The sequence below is a fragment of the Mytilus edulis genome, chromosome 13, assembly GCF_963676685.1.
Source record: "Mytilus edulis chromosome 13, xbMytEdul2.2, whole genome shotgun sequence".
Taxonomy (NCBI): domain Eukaryota; kingdom Metazoa; phylum Mollusca; class Bivalvia; order Mytilida; family Mytilidae; genus Mytilus; species Mytilus edulis.
In genome coordinates, this window is record NC_092356.1 from 61737881 (window position 1) to 61759960 (window position 22080).

Sequence of the window (22080 nt, forward strand, 5' to 3'; positions counted from 1 at the left end):
GAATTTTAAACATGGTGAATTTTTGAATGGTCTACAATAAATTAATTTTTATCCCGATTGGACATATACATAGTATTCAAACAAGTGTTCAAAAATGTTCGACTGTTGAATCGATTGTTGACCGACCATGTGATGATTATGATGGCAAACGTTATAATTATGTGTTATGTCAGTAATCAATGATCTCCCCCCAAAAAAAGACGTTTTCTTTGTATTTGGCGCTATCGGGTATTGTTGTTCATTTGTTGAGACGTCACAATAGAAAATAAGAGGAAATCAAGAACAAACATGACGTCATATTTGAATTTTGACGAACGAGATTATCAGATCAAACAAATCGCGCGATAATGGAAAATATCAATCAGCTAAAGGAACATTTACAGGGTTTTTATTTTTAGTCCGATTTGATACCATCAATTAGGTAAATCGTATGTGTGCACGTGGTTTTTGTTCATGCGGTGCGATTTTTGTCGGAACAACATTATAGGTAAAAAAAGAAGATGCAAATCGATTGGAAAATTGTATCGTGAAAACCCATCTTAAAGAGTGCTACAGATGAATTTGTATGACAATTTGTGACAATCACGAACGCACAATCTGAACAGAGCTTTATGATTGTAAAAAGAGAAGATATCGTAGAATGCATGTAAAACGGACAACAGGAAATTAAATAGTACAAAATGAATATGATAACCCATTATGTCTCCCAGGTTCTATTGTTATGCAATGATAAGTCATATGAATACAACAGTGATAGTTTATTAAGACATGTAGGGAAAATTCAAATATATGGCAGCAAACATGCTGTCAATATTAAATATCTATATGCTAGCTAAACAGTGATGTCCAACGCCGATGTCAGGTGCAAATATTGAGCACTGAAACATGCTTGCTTGCTGCTGCTTCTATGCTTGAATTATTTGCATTTTGATGATAAGTTTTTGCACTAATTGAGTCATCTCTGTGTTACAGCATTACTTTATTCCTTCAGAACTGTGTATTTCAGCTTTTAACAAAAATAATTTTTCGATGTATTGATTTGTTTATAATATATAGGAAAAATATGCAATGGTCAAAACTTCAAGTCCGATAATCCAGATCAAATTCCACCTGTAATTAACAAAAAATAATTAATTAATAATTCGTGTGGGCATGCATTTATATGATTTTACCACAGCTTTGCCTTTATATGCTACATATTTTACTACGAACGATATATAATAGTTGTAATACAATTGGAAAGTGTAGCTAAACACCATCTTCTCGGCAATGTCTTTACCAAATCAAGTATATATATGACTTATAAATTCCTTCATTGCAACAAGTGTGTTACGATATTTCTCTACTCGAGACAGTTAAATTTTAATATTTAAAGCGCGATTTATAATTCAACTGTTGAGCGTGGAGAAATGTCGTAATACAGGAGTTATGATGGGGGAATCTCTAATGATTTTTATTCTTCATAGATTTTCGAAAAGTTGTTCTTTATATGTGAAGTCATCAGGCATAGTCGCCTTTTTATTTTCAGAACGTCACAATAAGAAATTCAAAAGAAATCAAGAAAATTAAGCTTAATAATTATATTTCGACCAATTCTTTGCTGAGAACATATATTTTTACTAGTGACGAGAAAAAAGCATACAAATTAGAGAAAGTCATTTTCAATTCGTTCCGTTGGTTGATATAGTCTATAGTTTGATTTTGTCATGTTTTATCAACACCCCCTGTTGAATTTACTTTTGAGATTGGTACTTTGAGATAATCATTTTTTCATATCATAATATGCTTATGTTTCCATGTTATGACGGTTTTCGTATTCTTGCATTTTCTCGTTCAATGCTTATTTTCCCTCGTCAAAGTAAGATTTGATCATTCAATGACGGCATATGAAAAATAAGATACGAGGTACTCCATAATAAAAAGAATACGATTTGCGAATATGGTTTGAACATCCTTAACAAATATATATCCGTATTCTAACATGGAAGTGTACTCAAATCCTTTCATGATATTCATATTCGAATATGAAGTAGGCCTTTATCTTCTTTTCATCTAACAACTAAAATGTTGTGTTTTGCATACTGTTGATTATCTGTCGTTTTGTTTTGTTCATTTGCCTAGCCCTTGATATTGTCTATTAGCTTTTCGACACATAAATTTGGATATATCTTTTAGATTTTCGCCTCTCCTTTTAAAAACTTCAGACTTCATACCACATGCTTTTAAGTACGTATTGTTATGCGTTTACTTTTCTACATTGGTAAGAGGTATAGGGGGAGGGTTGAGATCTCACAAACATGTTTAACCCCGCCGCATTTTTTTGCGCCTGTCCCAAGTCAGGAGCCTCTGGCCTTTGTTAGTCTTGTATTGTTTTAATTTTAGTTTCTTGTGTACAATTTGGAAATTAGTATGGCGTTCATTATCACGGTACTAGTATATATTTGTTTAGGGGCCAGCTGAAGGACGCCTCCGGGTGCGGGAATTTCTCGCTACATTGAAGACCTGTTGGTGACCTTCTGCTGTTGTTTTTTATTTGGTCGGGTTGTTGTCTCTTTGACACATTCCCCATTTCCATTCTCAATTTTAAATCAATATAAGTATAAATTCTGTTCCGAATAATGTTATCATTCACATACCAGAAATTTATTTTCTTTGACATATCGGGTCATCGTCCAAATAGCAATGTAAAAAACCTTGTTACCTCTGAAAAAGAACATTAGATATTTTAGAATTAGGTACACTATTAAAATAAATACGTTACAACTTTTGATCCCTATCATATTTAGAAGGATGTATTTAAGAATTGAATGCTTTTTTCCATTGTTGTAAAAGAGTTTACCGAATTAATTTTGTATTATGCGCTTCATTTTCAAAATATGCGAATGGTCAACGCTTTTACAACACTATGAAATTACAAAAAGAAGCATACTATACTTATAATTACTTTTTTTCGCTAGGATATTGAAAACACAAGATTTATAACAAGTTTTTTCATTAATTTCCCTGTGCACAATATTGTGTTATCATGAATATTACATTTTATTGTGCAATTAATGTTAATTTCAGAACTAGGCGATATTGCGGTTAGCCAATCAAAATAAGGTATAATAATGAAACATGTATGTAATGTAAATATAAGATAATAATATTTAAGATTATATCTATAGAACGTTTTAATTAGTCAGCATTACAAAGTATAAAGTTTAACGTGGATTATGCTGCTGTCGATTTTGTAACAAATGAATCAGTGATCTAGAGTCAAGAATTACATCTTTGTAGTGTAAGACGTGTTAACATTTACATGCCCGCTAATGTTTAATTTGTTCCACGTACATCTTTTATAAGTTTTTTAATTTATGGATAATTAAATAAGCTTGGTAATTTAACTTACCGTTTATAACGACGATATATTCGGTTTGAAGGAACATTGCACTTGTTTTAATTGTGTTTTGTTACCAACTTCAGTTGTTTAATGCATTCAAATGTATTAATTTTATTTAAGACAACGTAGTGGGTTATATGTGGTATTTCATTTATCTACATCGAATGATTGAATAAGAATTTGAATTTATATTTTGAAAGATGAATGGGCTTTTAAGACTTGATGTATGTAGCTAATCTGTTTTTATAATTATAATAGTTTATAACAATGATAAGAGATAGAGGCAGGCGTCGTCGGCAGGACCCGGTTGGAGACTTCGTCTTAGAATGGCTCCGAGGGAACAACTTCAACCACCAATTAGGAATGAGAGAAGGCGTCCCAAAGTGGATATTTGTGAAGATGCCCCTTTAGTAAGAAAACGGAGTGTTGATGGACCTCAACTATATGCCTTGCAACCAGATGTAGAATTCAAGAGATCGAACCTGAATTAGCTGCCTTAGGTGAGGTTATTGAAGTTTTTGATCTAAAGTTGCCTTGTTTTAATGAGGTTGTTTTATTGATAAGTCAAAAGCTTAAGGAATTTTGAATATATTGATTTGTCCCTTATGCATTCACAACAATTTCAACAGTCAAACAAATGAAAACTCCATTGGCATTAATGACGGTATGATGGTTATACAAAACAAAGTTAGGAAAAACCATACTGTTAATTCTGTTGAGGATTGGACTGATTATAACGGAAAAAACATATTAACATACGTTTGAATGATGTACGAGACAGCGATTATGTCCTTATGTGATTTGTAAATATGTTATTGAAGATTTAAATAAAAGATAAATAAGTATAACCAGAAAAAAAACCCCAGATCTATTATTGTAAAACAATTTATCGAGACAGAGTCTTTTGAAATATTGACCGGTATATTTTTATAAATTATTTACTTTTGACGAGATCAATACATTATATAGGCCTGTTGAGATTATATTGACCGAGAACGAAGTCCGAGTGTCAATATAATATAACATATCAATATATAACGTATTGACTGAATGAAAGTCCTTAATTTTTATATAACGTGTGTAAATAATGCATTGAAAATGGCGCTTTATGTTCTGTCTGTGTATTCTTATATTTTATTTTCCAAATCATTTAACATGTTATTGAAAATATCAATCATCTTTGAACAATTTTATAGGTTGTTGCGTTAGTTTGCTTGTATTCGCAGCGTCTGAATTTACAAAACTTTCAATTTATCGAAAAACTAAGGATCTTCTTATCCCAGGCATAAATTACCTTTGCCGTATATGGCAACATTTTTTGGAATTTTTTATCCTCAATGCTCTTCAACTATGTACTTGTTTGGCTTTATAAATTTTGGTTTGAGCGTCACTGATGAGTCTTATGTAAACGAAACGCGCGTTTGGTGTTCTAAATTATTATCTTGGTACATTTGATAACTATTTAACATAAAATTCCTGATATCTCCTTTTGATAAACTTTCAAATTTTTTAGTCTGCTGCAGAGCCGGCTTCCTCCATGGTTAACTTGTTATGTGTGACGTCATGACGTCATAAATCTAAATCTAGCATTTTTTTTATATTGACCACCAATATATAAATAAATAGAAACATAGCGTCAATATACTTAAAAATAGAAACAAGACTTCAGATACGTAAAAACAAGTGATCGACATATCCAATGAAAACAGTAGAATTCTACACATATGTAATATCTTTGGATATAGCACGACAATTTTAAGTTTACTTAGCTATAGGTTAAGTCACATACGAGGAAAAGAAGACGAGAATATGGATACGAAAATCGTAATATTCCATAGCCATCAACCAACTCATTAAAGCGTCTGTAATCTTTTTGCAGGGATTTCAGACTTCAACATCTTGGAACGTACTTGGAACATTTGTAAGTAGCAACCCACCTTTAAGGAATAAAGATACCAATTATTCTGCACCAGATACGCATTTCGACAATCAATGTCTCTTTGTTCATGCTCGAGGCTAACGGTTTTGAAAATCTAAAGCTTGTTAAACGAATGAAGAGCTATTAACAAAATAGGACAAAAAAGTATAGCCAAAGCAGGGAAATGATGATAGGAAATCCAAGCTCTGGAATGTCGTATAATGGAATGTTTTCACTTAATACTCAGCGATGCGACATCATGCAGATGAACAGACTGCCTTCATTGAAATTATTATGTTTTACTTTTCTTCTCCGAAGTATTTAGAAGACATGCAATAATGAAGGGGTTATAGATGTAACATTATTCCTTACAAAAAACTTACTTTTCTTCAGGACCTTGATACCATTAGCTAAATTTGTCTCCCTTAATTCAATTGTTCGTACTTTGTTAAGCCTGTTAATGTAAGATTCCCTCGGTTTTAACAAAACTTCAAACCGTTCCGTCAGCCTAGTAAGTTGTTGTATCCTTTCGTTGTATTCACTGTCAGACATTTGAAACTGACTTGAATGCTGTAGCCTATTTCTAGTCAACCGTATCCTCTCGACATCATCTCCAGTGTTCGTTTGAATTGATTCGTTAGGCAATCGCTGACCTCCCCATCCATTAGATGGTACTCGAACATTTTGTCCCCTTATTTTGCTATATAAATCGCTAATATCACTTTTATTTCTTGGTTTTAGTCCTACATAGTTATCATGAAGTAGCAATTCATATAAAATATCACACATCAATTCTGTCGAAATTTTTTGAATACGTAAGAAGTTCATATTTTCGTCTGTTAACTTAGATGTATATTCCTAAAATATTAAAAAATTAGGCATTGCAAACTTGAACTTAATTGGCATTTTTACCCTCAATACTGTGAAATTCGTTTGTTTTCGGGGTTACCATTTTTCGTGAAATGCGGAAAACTTGCATTTTGGTGGATATGTGATTCGTGATTTTGACATTTTCTGCCTACAAAGCCTAAAGAAAACTTGTCATTCGTTGAACATTTGAATTCGTGTTTCACTTGTAACCACGAAACAGTATTTGTGAGCCTTTCCAAAACCAAATATGATTTTAATATGCCTTAGCAAACTGCTTGTGTATAAATCGTAGATTAATATACTAGGACATTAATACGCTAAATTATGATCATTTAGTTCCAGTAATAAACTTAATTATAGAGTGCGATTCTGTGTTTTTTGGATCTTGATGAGTATCTTCATTACGGATTTATTAGTTGGAACATCGGTAATATGATTCTTATAGATCTAAATATAGATCTAGAAATAAAAGAGATGCATCTCCAACTTGTGGTTCAGCTACTCATGGTTTAGATTTTAAATGTTAACGATTCATAAAACAAACTATGACTACAGCAACAAATCAGCTGAAATTTGTAATACAGATCTTTGTTTTCAAATTTGTTTTTAAAAGTTACCTAATTGTATAAACCTATGATTATTATTAAAGGTAACAATTTTATATGTTTTTAAAATTTTCAATTGAATATAAATAATAATTATGAACTACCTCAGAGGGGCGAAACGAATAGAATGTAAATTTGAATTAAAGACATTACCTCTCCTTGGTTAAAGGCCCATGTTCTTCTGATGTTTTCTGTGGAATGAGTGCATCCATGAACATTACAATAGAAATTTGTCTCGGTGTTGACTAAGGGACCAATATCAACCATCCCTTCCAGACTTGTACTTTCAGTAAATTGGCATTTCACTTTTAGTTTGTAGGTTTTCAAAGAGTCTAATTTGTATTTTCTTTGTATGCACGTTAAATCATCTTCAATATCAATGCGAGTTCGTTGTCCTGAACCGGTTAAAACTGCGTTCCATCTCCAGATTTGCACTTGGATAGTATTTTGGTATTTGCAAAGGAATACCTTTTCACATCCAGTGATATCGATGTCAAACACGCATGCGCCTCGGTATAACGCTTTTCTGAATGATGATGACGAACTTTCGTTACTTAAATTGTATCTTCGAAGTAAATTAACAACAAGGTGACAAAAAAACACAGGTGGTAAAAATTCGAATTCGAAACAAAGAATAGATGTTTTTTCTTGCCCAACAAAATTATTGATTATTCTTTCAATAGCAGATGATTTTACTATGCAAGGAACACAATAGAGCTTCTCGTTTACTCTCTGACGAACTACATTTGGCATTTCCACGACAATATCGTACTTTTCTAATACGTGCATGATATGTTCTTGATTGTGCGCTAGTTCTGGGTCCTTTTGTTGGAATATTGCTTGAATCATTTCCATACCAATGTAGCCAGATTCTTCATATTCCTTCCAATTCAATTGTAAATTTTCAGGAATAAAGTCTCGTGCTGAAACAATACACCGGAGAGCTTTTACAAACCAGTTAGGATTGATGATTATAAAATCAGGTACATCGTCAAAATAAATTACCGTTCCAAGATCATGGTGAAATTTCAAGAACATTTTAAATTCATCTTCATCTACTATAAGACAATGGCTTCCGTCACTTATTTCCTTAATGGTTTGAAACGATAATATATTTTTACCCATTTCTCTATGCTTGATAATTTCATTTTCTAATGGAATCCATTTCAAAGGCACTTCTACTCCCCAGTTGTCTTCTTGTGTTGAAATGTCGTATATATACTTTCTGATGCTTGGAATTTCTTTACTGTAATTCCGCTCATCAGTATTAGATAGAAAGAAATGTCTCCGAAAATGTCCCCTTTTTTCATCCCTCTGTACCACGTTGGTTAGATCATCCTGGTATTTTGATTTTACATCATCTAAGTTATCCTTAAAATAGACAATATGGCATTATCAAGTTTTTTTTCAAGATTTGAGGATTTTATTATAAAGCAACGCATAGACGACACAGAACGGTATAAAATGGGGTAATTATTAAAAAGAATTTCATCACAAACTTATACAAAAAAACAATGTATATAGCATAATAAGTTGTTTACGTTTCTGATAAAAGATGACAACTATATATATAAATAAATCAATTACTTGTATTCAATATTTATCTTTAACTTGTCAGAAATCTTAAATTGTAACTTACTGAAACTAGAGATGTTGCAAATGTTTGCCATATATAAATTCTAATTTATTTCAATTGGTGGTTTATTTAATCAACGGATAATAAAAAAAAACAATATGGAAGTTGTATTTTTATCTGAAAAGGATGTTTGTGGGAAATGTTAATAAAAAAAAGATATGAAAGAGTCAACTTATTAAACGATAAACTTTTGTTTGGATCTTGGATAAGACAGGTTGATAGTAGACCTATAAGTACTATTAAAAATCTGTATCACATCCCAATTCATTGATGAACAACAATTTTGAATATCAGTACAAACGTAAACGGCTCAAGAAAAACCGATTAATGTTTCATTATATTTATTTTTTTCTTCTTAAATTGATCGGATAAAAAAGAGTAAAATATGGAGTACAAATACAGCTTATTTGGCATTGTGAACTTGTGCGCTTAGTTTCGGTTTTTACATCTGTGCATCCATGTTTTCTAGTATTCAATTTGACGAATGTAAATAACATGGTAAAGAACAAAATAGTCCATTTTTTGTATATTTAAGTCATCGGTTGTAACCTCGCAAAGACAATATGTGCAATAGTGTTTTTGCATGAATTCGTATATTTCTTTTATCTACAAAACTGCTATTTAAAGATATTAAAAAAGAAATAAGACCGTACGGTGACCTGTAATTCCTTAGTTTGCGTCATTTTGTCTCTTGTAAAGTTGTCTCATTGACAAGTATGCAAAATATTTTTATTATCATATATGGCATTGCATATAGTTTAATAAAATTTAGTTTCTGTTTCCTTTGGACTAAATATACGAACTTGTATTTCATCAGTGTGTGTAGTAACAACTATAATCGGAGGGTTAAGCTCACTGCCAGAGGGACATGTATAGCCAAATGTATGAATGCAACTGCTCCAGTAGTCGATATATCCTGTAAAAGATAGGCGAAATATACCTTATAGGGACATTCAAATAAATGTTATGAAATAATGAATATTTGGCTGCAATGATTATCAAATAATAATATCTCTAGTTTATGTTATCATTTTCTAAATGTTTATTCTCTCTGCGTCTTATTCCTAAACAGTCTGAACTGGCATGCACTCTCTTTCAAATGTGTATGCAGTGATCCCAAAGAAGAAGACAAATGCGGTCTCGTTTATTTTCAACTATAGGCTCACTACGAAAGCATACCATACAAAGATTGGAGGGAATCTGCATGAAAAAATATAAAAAAGGCAGAGATTTAGGAACAACAAAAGAAAAAAATCCATGGTCATCAGAATATTTTTGTCATGAAGATCAACAAAACCATGAGTACGACAGTAAAGCTTTCGATATTTGATGATTTCAATTTGACAAATAATTAATCATTATTTCAACATTTTTTCGTGGGCAGCAACCAACCTTTTATCTATAAAACCATTATTGTTACAAGCAATACTAGCCTGGGAAAACTACATCAACTAGAATATATTTATTGCAGCTGTACATGGGTATAACAGGGGGTCCATGAACGATTGAACAACTTACCAAAAATCATTTTCAATTACAAATATTTTAGATCATCTCTAAAAATGAAATTTGAAATATATAGGAAAATAAATTTCACCGAACATTAACTATTCAACGTTTTTTTTTATGGCGGTAGATTTTTGTCACTAATTATCTTAGTGCTTTTCTTTTTCGATAATAGTGTGCCAATTTGAGGAAGCATGTGTGAAAATGTCTAAGTGTTACTGTTACTGTTAAAAAAACAAAAATCACCGAATGTGTCACTATTGATTGATTTGTTAAGTCGCAAATGAAGGTGAATATTCTTATCACTGTTTTTTGCATAATTTAAAAAGAAATTGACAGTTTTCTTAAAATTTAACAGTGGAACCACTCCTCGTCACACATTTTTTGCTGAACTATTCTTTTTTCTCAGAAAGATGGATGAAAATTAAATGTATCCATATTTTTGGCTTATATAAGTGTAGATATTAAGCAACTGTACAACTTTTTTAACTGTAATTTAACAAAACTAATACATGTAGCAACCTAATAAACCAAACTGTTGAAGTTAAAACAATACACATGTACAGGACCGTTATTACTGGTTCTATTGCATTTTAAAGGAAAATTATCTAATCAAATGGCAAATATGGTTTATGCTTGTAAGTTTTTATTATGACCATTCGCAAGAAATTGCTATTGAGTTATAACAATCAAATTCGTCTTTTTGCATTAACTATTCGTATCAAAATCTATGTAAGCCTTTACAATTCATAACTAGATAAATTGTCAGTAGTCAAAAAATGAAATTCTTAGAACATTTTTGTTTTACCTATTATGTTTGGTTATTTATTCACACATTATTGTCAATATAATATGAGTGAGAGGTTTTGCTAGCTATCCAACCAGATTTAATCTACATAAGAAAATGTGTGTACCTAGATAGGAATAAGCCAGTTGTTTTCAATTCGTGAGATATGTTTGAGTGTTTGATTTTGCCATTTTATAAAGGAATTTTCATTTTGAGTTTCCCTTGGAGTTCGGTATTTTTGTTATTGTACTTTTCTTTACATAATTATTGACTATAGCTTGCCTAAACTATACATAAACTATTCACTATGTCATTTAGTCTCTTGTGAAGAGTTTTTTCATTGACAACCAAACCACATCTTCTTTTGTATACTAACAATATATTCAACTTATCAAATTCAACTTCTGATCTCGGAAATTACATCTCACTTTGTGGTGTTCACGGTCCAGCGGATCTGAATTTGTTCATTGTTTGTTGTTGGATTTATCAATGAATTTTAAAATATCAATAAACCTGTACAACAGACTGATTTCATATATAACTTAATTGCATACCTGCAACATTTTCCATTGGCTGTTCCGATACATCCATAAAGTGCCCACTCAAACTCTTTCTTGATAAGTCACCTATTTTCCTTGTAATATCTGTTACAAGCAAAACAATGCATGTACGTGACAGAAAAAGTTGATGTGTTGGATAATACTCAGTATGTCCTGCGAAATCCCAAAAGGAAACGCAAGCTAGACGTCTGTTGAAAGGCTTGACAGCATTAACCTGAGAAAGACTCTCTGTCCAATAAAAATCATTTCCAGTTTTTGATATCGCTTCTACAGAAGATTTCTCGTTGGCTGATGTATCTGCCCTTGTTTGTTTGCAGAAAGGTTGAGTATCTGTATTTGATGCTTCTTTTCTATTGTAAAATACTTCCGTAGAATCAGTGTTATGCTTAACATTCTTAAGCTTTTGTCCAAGACGTGTTGTTCCACTGAAATGATCTTCTGAAAAATAGTAGAACAAATTTCTTGATAAATAGACTGATCAGAGATACCATATTTGAAATTGTGTCCATCAGACGCGTGTTTCCTCTAATAAGATTCGTGAATGATGCTTAAATAAACAAAAATGACAAATGCAATTGAAAAAAGTTGAGCATATTAAATTCCGAAAGGTATAACTAAAGGTTAAATTTCGAAAAATTTGTTAACAGTTAATTCATAATTATCACCATATCAATTATTATTAATGTCAATTCAGATGTGCTATACTTTGTATACTACATGTAACTTTGTACTGAAAAGGTTACCCATAGAAACATAATTTCTACGGTAAACAAGTGTGAAATTTACTTAATCCTTGAAAAACTATGGAACGTTACACTTTGCAAAGCGTTTATCTATATGCCCATTTGGAAATTTATAACAAAATAGGACAAGGAAACATATTTTAGACCTTATAACTGGGTGGTGCACTATTAGTCCCCGAGGGTATCATCAACTCAGTTGTCAGTATTCGGTATTTACATGATTTAAAACTATCATTTCTAAAATTGTTCGTTGATAAATTTTGCAATCATGAACAAACTGAGGTTTTAACTCCTGCAGCAAAGTTGATTTTAGATGGAACTGGATATTTGTAGGTACTTTTTGTTATATAGCTCTTTGATTGTTTCGATTTATTTACATCGTTGGCTTCAAACATTCGGTTTAAGCGTCTCCGTTAAAAGTGTATTCAGAAAAGCTCTTAGGAACAGTTGTTTGCATGATGAGGGATATTTATGTTCTCCTCGTAAAATTTATGACACTAAAGCATAATGAGAGGGATTGTGGTTTTATTTGTTTGATGAAGAAATATTCTCTGGATCAGTTTAATTGAGGCTTGGAGCTGGCATTTCAGTAATTGTCCGCAGCCTTTGGTGAATTTTAGTCGGTCATTGTCACTTTGTTTTTTTCTTGAGATATCTATTCTCACTTTGGACTCAACTTCCTTTAATCTGATTTAAATTGTGCGTATTGCTGTGTTAGCGTTTGTAGTCTTTGTATGTTTATTCAGGTGTCCATTTCACGTAGTTATTATACATTATTGTTTAGGGGCCAGTTGCAGTATACCTCCGCTGTGTTGATAAAGACCCATTGGTGCGTTCTGATAATTGTAAATAAATGTTGAAATGTTCAAATGTATTTCCTATTTAACTCAAATTGGATAAGTTGTTGCATATAAAACACACGATTACTTATGTAAATTATCTGATATCTTATTTACTTTCTAAGATAACTTGAAATTGAATAAATATGAAAACGGCTTTTCTAGCTATGAAGACAAGATAAACTCTTTTTAATATCAATGTAACAAGCTTCTAAAGCAATTTATCCTGATAAATGTTGAAAACAAAACAATATGCATTTACATGCGTATTTTAAAAAAAACTTTAACATGCCTTTGTTAAAGATATACATTCGTAGTTTTTAAATAGATTTTAATCCTTGGATTACCTACTTAAATATGTTGAGCTAATTGATTTTGGTATCTGTATCATAAAAAAGGTTATTTTCTATTGTTCTAACTGCACCTTTTACATACTGGACATATTTTATGCCTGATGGAACATAAGTAATATCTAACGATTTAAAGTATCCATGTCTTCTACCCTCTGTCATAAGAAGCTTACTGCAAGAGGCAACGACGCCGCCATAGTAGTATTAGCATCCCCACGTCTCTCATTTTGTAACATTTTCATAGGCGAAATAACAAATTCGAGATACATATAAGATACATATAATTTCACTTATTAAAACATGAATGTGGGTAGTCTCGTCATGATATCAAAAGGAGTAATTACCATTGATGAAACACCATTCTGCTGTATCCAAATCAATTCCACAAACATTAATCTGTATATCCAAGCAATCCGTTGATACAACATCTTTTATGTCTTTATCTATCAGCCTATGGACCAAACAACTTTTTCCAGCCCCCTGTTCTCCAACAACAACAATTCGAACATAATGTCTTTGCTCACTTCCTTTTTCAACTAATTGTTTGAAGCGTTCGATCTCGTGTAAATTAAAATCAAGGCTGTAATTCTGTAAGTCTGAAATGTTTGAATAAGTTATCCAATTTGACAAATGTCTTTATTATTTTGCATCCAAATATGATATACAAAAATGAAATTGTCCAAAACAAAACCCAGTACATGAGACACGTGCACACACACACACACACACACACACACACACACACACACACACACACACACACATTTATTTCCCCATATAACTTTTTATTTAATATCATATTGACAAATGTGTCTGGTTGTTTTGTTTGCCCCCCGCCAGTCAAATTCCAAGACTGTATTACTTCTTTATAAAACGCAGGAGTATCTTTGAAATGTTTTAAAGATTTTATATCACTAAAATTTATATTAAATATTGACAGAATATTGTTTAAAAATGGTATAAGCTTACAAGTCGCAAGTTTACCATTTGCCAATCTATTTACACATGGTGCTTTTAAAGCCACAACATAACTTTTAAAGTCATTACCATTTGTAAACCCCCCCTTCTCATCTGGACCAATCATCATGTTTCTTTTAAATCTATCAGGTTTCCCATCCCAAATTTATTTAAAGCTATTGTTTTCTATTTCTTTAAGATAATTTTCTGAGTTTAGACAGACGCTTCCCAAGAATGTAAACAAAGGCAATATTAAAGTCTTTATAATTAGGAATTTTCCTAAAATTGAAAGATTTCGTTTTTTCCGTATCACAAATAATTTATTCATCTTTTCTATTGTACCATTCCTGTTTAAATTTTGGCATTCTTCTTTGTCATGTCCGAAAAACACCCCTAAAGCTTTAAAAGGTTTATCTCCCCACTAGATCAAGACAATTGTATCTTTACATGATTTCAATTTCCCAATCCATAATCCCTCTGTTTTATTTCTATTTAACAGTCAACTTGAAAAGGAACCAAAAATTCTATTTCGTTCATTGCAGTTACCGCTTCGTTTTTATCCTTGCAAAAAAGTGTTGGCTGCTAATTTTGAAATCTTAATGCTATGACTTTTCCCATTTAATTTTATATTTATTCCTTTTACATTTTTATTATTCCTTAATCTCTGGGCGATAATTTCAACTGCCAAAACAAATAAAAAAGCCGATAAAGGACGGCCTTGTCTTATTTCACGTGAAGTTTTGAAAGTTTCTGATACCCACCCATTATTCATAACACATGTTTGTATATCTGTGTACAATGTTTTAATCCAGTTGATAAATGAATCGTTAAAACCAAAATGTTTCAATGTCCCAAACATAAAATCATATTCCAATGAATCGAATGCTTTTGCAAAATCTACAAAAACTATTGCCCCCTTAATATTGTATGTGTCTGCGTAGTATATTACATTTTGAATATATCAAATTAGACCCAATAAATTTATTTTTAACATAACCGATTTGATCTTCATTATTAATTGTTGGAAGTACCTTTTTTACTCTTTGAGCTAGAACATATGAAAAAAGTTTAAAATCTGTTTTAAGTAGTGAAATTGGACAGTAGTTTTCCAAAAGTAAAGGATTAATTGTAGTTTCTTGTGTATAATAGTTCGGATAGTTCGTAGTATGACGTCCATCATTACTGAACAAGTTTAAAATTGAGAATGGAAGTGGGGAATGTGCCAAAGAGATAACAACCCGACCATAGAAAAAAACAACAACAAAAGGTCACCAACAGGTCTTCAATGTATCGAGAAATTCCCGCACCCGGAGGCGTCCTTCAGCTGGCCCCTAAACAAATATATACTAGTTCAGAGACAATGAACGCCATACTAATTTCCAAATTGTACACAAGAAACTAAAATTAAAATAATACAAGACTAGCAAAGGCCAGAGGCTCCTGACTTGGGACAGGCGCAAAAATGCGGCGGGGTTAAACATGTTTGTGAGATCTCAACCCTCCCCCTATACCTCTAGCCAATGTAGAAAAGTAAACGCATAACAATACGCACATTAAAATTCAGTCCAAGAGAAGTCCGAGTCTGATGTCAGAAGATGTAATCAAAGAAAATAAACAAAATGACAATAATACATAAATAACAACAGACTACTAGCAGTTAACTGACATGCCAGCTGCAGACTTCAATTATTTTTGATTAGGGTTCAGCTGAAGCACGCCTCCAGTTGCGTGAGTTTCTCGCTGCATTGAAGACCCATTGGTTGCCTTTGGCTGTTGTCTACTCTTTGTTCGGGTTGATGTCTTTTTGACACATTCCCCTTTTCCATTCTAAATTATACCAAGATAAGCGTGTTAAATGGTCTTCCTCCTTCAATAGACAGACAGAACGGGCACTACTTCCTCGATATGAGATCGTCCCCGGTTTCTGTTAGGATTCGTGTTTCTAAGACTTTAGTTTTTCATCCTGTTTTTTCTTACAATGCCGTTGTAATTTATTTTTTCGACTTTTGTCTATGAAAATCGCTTTGGTAGCTCCAGCCTCTATTTTTCAAATACACGTGTCAATATTTTGGGAATTAGCAAAATCTATAAAGGGAGATACCCGTATATTTGAAAGGTTAAACAAAGAAATGTATTAAATTCTTAAATGATCATAGAAATGCCATGGTTTAGGGACAAATAAATATGTTGCATTGACATGAAAACTAATAACTTAGGAGAATCTACGTTCTACATTTTGTCGCTAGGAATGCAACCCTGTAGATGAGTATTTTGTTATAATCGAGGAATTAGTTCCAGGCCCGTGTCTTTGTTTGGAGGAAGTGACATTTTATTCTGCGAATAAAATATGGCGGTAAAGCACTCAACGTTGTGATTTACTTTTTATCATTATAAAACAAAAAACTATTACACCAAAGAAAAAACAAAATGGCATACAGACACTCTATTGACAAATAAAATAGGAATAAACGAAAGACTAAAATACACGATAGCACAATAACACAGAGTGGGGTTGTATAAGCACCGAGTCATGTTAAAAGTATATTACCAATATTTGTATACTGATGTTTGTCTTTTGGTCTTTTTCATTTTTTTTGCCATGCCGATGTAAATTTTTGGGTTCACATATGAGTTTGAATATCCCTTAGGTATTTTTCGCCTGTCTTTTTTCTTTTAGTTTGTATCAAAGATCTAACAGCCTCAACTCATTCGGGAGAGTATCTATGTCTCCTTTTATTGCGTTAAGTCGACTGCCAGACAGAAATCAATTAGCAATTAACAATTGTAGACACAATTAGTGCGTTATAATTATAAAAAAAATTGATAGAAACAGGAGCCTGTAATTCAATGGTTGTCGTTTGTTGCTGTGTTACATATTTGATTGCCGTTCATTGTTTTGTACATTTTTTAGGCCGTTATAATCTCGTTTGAATTGTTCTTATATTTGTGATTTCAGGGCCTTTTATAATGGACTATGCGGTGTGGGCTTTACTCATTTTTGAAGGCGACCTTTAGCTGTTGATTTCTGTATCATTTGATCAGGCTCATGTGGAGAGTTGTTTCATTGATAATCATTCAACATCTTTTTTTTTATTATCATTAAAGAAGGAACACATTTACGATTGTTACCTGTAACAGCAAATTTACCTGTTTGGTCATTAAGTGCTTCCAACAGTAGCCCAATCCATGTCTCGAGAGGACCATCTGCTTGCAGGGTCGTAGACATTTTCATATGATTCGGGGTATCACACTTATCGATCTTTAAAATGATCGGCTTGTATCCGTTTCCTTTGAAGAATAATTTTAGTACAACAACAAACTCTAATTGCAAGTAATAACTATTGATGTAATTTTTGGATAACAAAACCACGACTTGAACCGATTGTCTCATACAGTCTCGAATAGTTTCTGTCATGTGTTTACCAGGAGTGAAATCTCTGTCGTTCATACAACATTTAAAACCTTTTTCCAGTAGCAGGTTTTCTAGCTGCCGTGCAAAATCAGAATCCGATGAGGCATAAGACATATAGATATGGTATTGTTTTCCTTTAGGTAAATGCATTGGTTCTATAAAGTGGATAGCATTCACTGCTTCTAGCATTGTAGTATGGAAATTTCCTTCTAAATCAGTCATTCTAAAAATCAACTGAAAAAACAAGGCAGATTAAGTTTTTTCAGCGAATCATCGCTCTTGTCTACGTTATCTCTAAGGTTAATGCTATGTTTGATAAATATAACACTCTTTATTACGCCATCTGCAATATTTATAACATATCATATGCGCTATCTGTAATATTTACAACACATAACATTGATTCTAAACAGGGTATACTTTTAATGTTTCTTTTCTCTACTGGATGCAATCAACAGTATTGTACAATTTACTATAACTATTTACACCACTGGGTCGATGCCACTTCTGGTGGACGTTTCGTCCCTGAGGGTATCACCAGCCCAGGAGTTAGAACTCCGGTGTTGACATGCATAACAATTATATGGTCATTTTTATAAATTTCCTGTTTACAAAACTATAAATATTTCGAAAAACTAAGGGTTACTTTTCTTATCCAAGGCATAGATTATCTTAGCCGTATTTGACATAACTTTTTAGTATTTTGGGTCCTCAATGCTCTTCAACTTTGTACTTCTTTGGCATTATACCTGTTTTGATCTGAGCGTCACTGATGAGTCTTATGTAGACGAAACGCGCGACTGGCGTATTAAATTATAAGCCTGGTAGCTTTGATAAATATTTACACCACTTGGTCGGTGCCACTGCTGGTTGAGTTTCGTCCCCGAGGGTATCACCAGCCCAGTATTCAGCACTTCGGTGTTGACATGAATATCAATTATATGGTCATTTTTATAAATTTCCTGTTTACAAAACTATAAATATTTCAAAAAACTAAGGATTTTCTTATCCCAGGCATAGATTACCTTAGCCGTATTTGGCATAAAGTTTGAATTTGGGTCCTCAATGCTCTTCAACTTCGTAATTCTTTGGCTTTATAACTTTTTTGATCTGAGCGTCACTGATGAGTCTGGCGTTGTCAGTTTGTTTTAGATTTATGAGTTTGACTATCCCTTTGGTATCTTCCGTCCCTCTTTTATGTAGACGAAACGCTCATCTGGCGTAATGAATTATAAGCCTAGTAACTTTGATAACTATTATTGCAAGAATGAGAATACAAATAGGAATGAAACAATTCCCTATTAATCCATATTTGGTGAAAAAGCATCCTGTCTTAGTTGGTAGGAAAATTTCAACCATGTTTTATGATCAAAGTTATTTTTAAAATTAAAACAATATAACGTTTAGTGTAAGGGAAGACAACTCTCGAACGGTTTTATTGTTAATGTATTGGAAATTGAAAATAGTTACTTTGGTGTGGTGCAGACGAATTTTCCCAGGGATGAAACTTTTCATCCATACAGTTTAATTTTTTGATATGTGTATGAACAATTTCTAGATAGATATAGAAATGACCAGGTTTCACGTTTTTTTGTATGTACAGCAATTTTTTCATCGCTTTTATTTGATGTTATTTCAATCTAATATGGGCTTGCAATTCTCTTTTTTTGTCAATCTAAAAAAAATAAAGGCAACCAATTGTGTCCCTCTTCTTTCCGACTTGTTTCTTTATTATTATGAGGCTGAACTTCTTAGGAAGAAAGATCAGAAGTTAGAAATATCCTTAAACTCTACTTTCCGTTCTTTCACTAAATAACTCAAAATTTGGTGACTATGTTGAACGCATCTATCCCATCGAACTAGAGATAAAGGATACAATAGTTAGAGTTAAGTTGGCCTCATATCTTGACTTACATCTAGAAATTGACAACAAAACTGTACGGCTAAAGAGATGATTCCAGCTTTCCAATTGTGAACTTTCCATTTCTAAGAAGCAACATTCCAGCAGCACCTGCATACGGGGTATATATCTCCAAATTGATACGATATTCCCGTGCTTGCATTTCCTATCATGATTTACTTGTTAGAGGGTTGCTGCTCACAAGGAAGCTTTTAAACCAAGAGTTCCAGATGTTCAAGTTGAATTCTTCCCATCATAAATTGTACGGACGCCACCACGAGTTTGTTGACCGTTATGGAATAACTTCACAAATGACATCGGATATGTTCCTTACGTCGTAACTACAACCCACTTCCCTTTCATGAATGTGACCTACCGAATTAGACTATTTACCGGAATTGTTATAACATAAGCAACACAAAGGGTGCCACATGTGAAGCAGGATCTGCTTACCCTTCCGGATCACCTGAGATCACCCCTAGTTTTTTCGCTGGGGTTCGTGTGGCTTATTCTTGAGTTTGCTATTTTCTGTCATCTGTTCTATTGTTTGTTTGTCTTTTTTTAATTTTTAGCCAGCCGTTGTCAGTTTATTTTCGTTATATGAGTTTGACTGTCCCTGTGGTATCTTTCGTCCCTCTTTTATCTATAATCTTGTCGAAAATCCCTTATTTTGTTCTTCCTTACTTTTCTGTAGGGTTTTAAAAGACTGAAAAAGATGACCTTATTACTGGATCAAAGGGATATTTTTGTAACAATTTTTCTTTATCATTTGCGTTATTTTTTTTAATTTAGATAGTGAAGCATCTAACCAATTTGTTTTTTTTATTTACATTTTGTTATAACTTACTTGCTGATTTTTTAGTAGGCATTTGTTTTTGTGATAAATTTACAGTTTCATAGTATATAGTATTGACATCTTTAATCATATTATGAATATCAGAATGGTAATCAGTTTTATTAAAATTCATTTTTTTTGCCTGCCACCTAAAGATAATTCTTCCTGAAATAATTCAGTACAGTTCTAATTTCATTTATAACTTTTAGGAGACACCTGAGTGTGACATGTATCCCCTTTTATTTTACACTGTATGTTCAATAACACAGAAATCTGACAATGATCGGAGAGATCGCCCAATAAGTTATGGACTTTGAAAAAACATACCTTTGATAATAAATGTTTGGATACAATAAACAATCTGCAACGCTACATCTGTTTGGCATATATCATATTAATATGCCGATAGATTCACCAGTAGTTCGTCCATTTAAAATTCTAATACCTGTTTAAATACAGATATCATTTAAATATTTACCGCTAGACGAGATAGTTTCATCCATACTTACACGTACAGGTACACTAATATCTGGATCAAAGTTATTACAAATCTGGTTTACACCATTGTTATTATCCCCCTCAATAAATCTGGTTGTTTCGTACCTGTTCTAGAATTCAATTCTTCTGCTCAAATTATACTTCCACATCTCTTTCCAAAAGGTAAAAAAATTCTAGAGCTTGTGTGTAAGAAGAATTAGAGGGTGGATAATAAATGAAACAAAAATATATATCCTCAGTTGTGCTAAAAAATGTGCTACAAAGTTTAAACCATATGAAATAATTAGTTTTGTGTTCTAAAATTTAACCCCAGCTTTCAAGTTTAATTTTAGAAAAACTGAAATTTCTCCCGATATTTTATTTGACTTTTTGGATTTTGCTCTTGATAAATGAACTGAATTATACCCATTAATAACTAATTATTCCTCCTGGGTACAATGTGTCGCCAATAAACAAATAATATACTTTGTTTTGATTTCTCTTAAAATCTATAGTCCTGATATTTATTGTACGTTTAACTTTTAAAAACCATTTATATTCCAGCAACTGATATGTTATTTCGATTTCTTTGTGAATAAACACATTTCATACTTGACACCAAGTTTTTATACTATGTACCAAGTGAAATATATACCAATGGCTAACAAGAACAATTACAATTTTACATTACATGTAATAAGAAAGATAACTCTTGTAATCTTATATATTGACTTGTCTGACTGTACTGATAATTATCAAAGAAAAAATTTAAAATTTCTTACACTATACATCTAGGCTCTTCACTTTGATTATTTGCATACTTGCATAACGTATTATCTTATTATTAGGCTTTTATCGAATGTTTTTGGATATAGTCTGTACATGTATCACAGTACTTTTACTGACTTTTTATGAGTTATAACATTTATCATTATTATTACCAAACATGCTTAATTTTTAACATTTTTGGCAAAAAATATGTTTTTAGTCAAGTATAAAAATAACAGTAAATCAGTACAGTCATGACATTTAATACCTACAAAACTATGCCAAACAACTAATCAAGAATAAAACTTAATTCAACATGTGATTCTTTAAACACTGTATATTCATATCTAGTATGAATATTGATCATGTTGATTACCAGTATGTCTTTCATTACTAAGTTCTCTATTATATCTGTCATGTGTGAATTTCCTATTATATCTATCATGTGTGTCAAACATATATCAATCATTTGACCTTGACACTACATAGTATGGTAAAATAGGAATATAAATGCCCAACCCATGGTTAAATGAAA

At 32.2% G+C, this 22080-nt stretch overlaps 2 protein-coding genes across 2 annotated transcripts; both read right to left on the reverse strand.

The window, feature by feature from the left end:
• Nucleotides 1-743: 743 nt before the first annotated feature.
• On the reverse strand, nt 744-9094 carry LOC139500453 (uncharacterized). The gene is made up of 5 exons (XM_071289190.1): nt 9065-9094; nt 6929-8146; nt 5684-6158; nt 2637-2703; nt 744-1110 (listed from the first exon to the last, which is right to left on the reverse strand). The coding sequence occupies exons 1-4, from the start codon at nt 9092-9094 to the stop codon at nt 2666-2668; spliced, it is 1761 nt and encodes a 586-aa protein (XP_071145291.1). The 3' UTR covers nt 744-1110; nt 2637-2665.
• Nucleotides 9095-9169: 75 nt separating this feature from the next.
• Nucleotides 9170-17787, reverse strand: LOC139500454 (uncharacterized). The gene is made up of 4 exons (XM_071289191.1): nt 17474-17787; nt 13541-13830; nt 11259-11702; nt 9170-9327 (listed from the first exon to the last, which is right to left on the reverse strand). The coding sequence occupies exons 1-4, from the start codon at nt 17785-17787 to the stop codon at nt 9170-9172; spliced, it is 1206 nt and encodes a 401-aa protein (XP_071145292.1).
• Nucleotides 17788-22080: the final 4293 nt, after the last annotated feature.

Excerpts from the sequence above, each read along its gene's own strand:
- LOC139500454 (XM_071289191.1), bottom strand. The coding sequence starts at position 17,787 with ATGACTGATTTAGAAGGAAATTTCCATACTACAATGCTAGAAGCAGTG. Across the intron at positions 13,831-17,473 it reads AGTTATTACTTGCAATTAGA|ACATTTGTCAAATTGGATAA; the intron begins GTTTGTTGTTGT and ends AAAATAATAAAG. Across the intron at positions 11,703-13,540 it reads AGAATGGTGTTTCATCAATG|AAGATCATTTCAGTGGAACA; the intron begins GTAATTACTCCT and ends ACTATTTTTCAG.
- LOC139500453 (XM_071289190.1), bottom strand. The coding sequence starts at position 9,094 with ATGACGCAAACTAAGGAATTACAGGTCACC. Across the intron at positions 8,147-9,064 it reads CTAAGGAATTACAGGTCACC|GATAACTTAGATGATGTAAA; the intron begins GTACGGTCTTAT and ends GTCTATTTTAAG. Across the intron at positions 2,704-5,683 it reads TATCAAGGTCCTGAAGAAAA|AGGTAACAAGGTTTTTTACA; the intron begins GTAAGTTTTTTG and ends GTTCTTTTTCAG.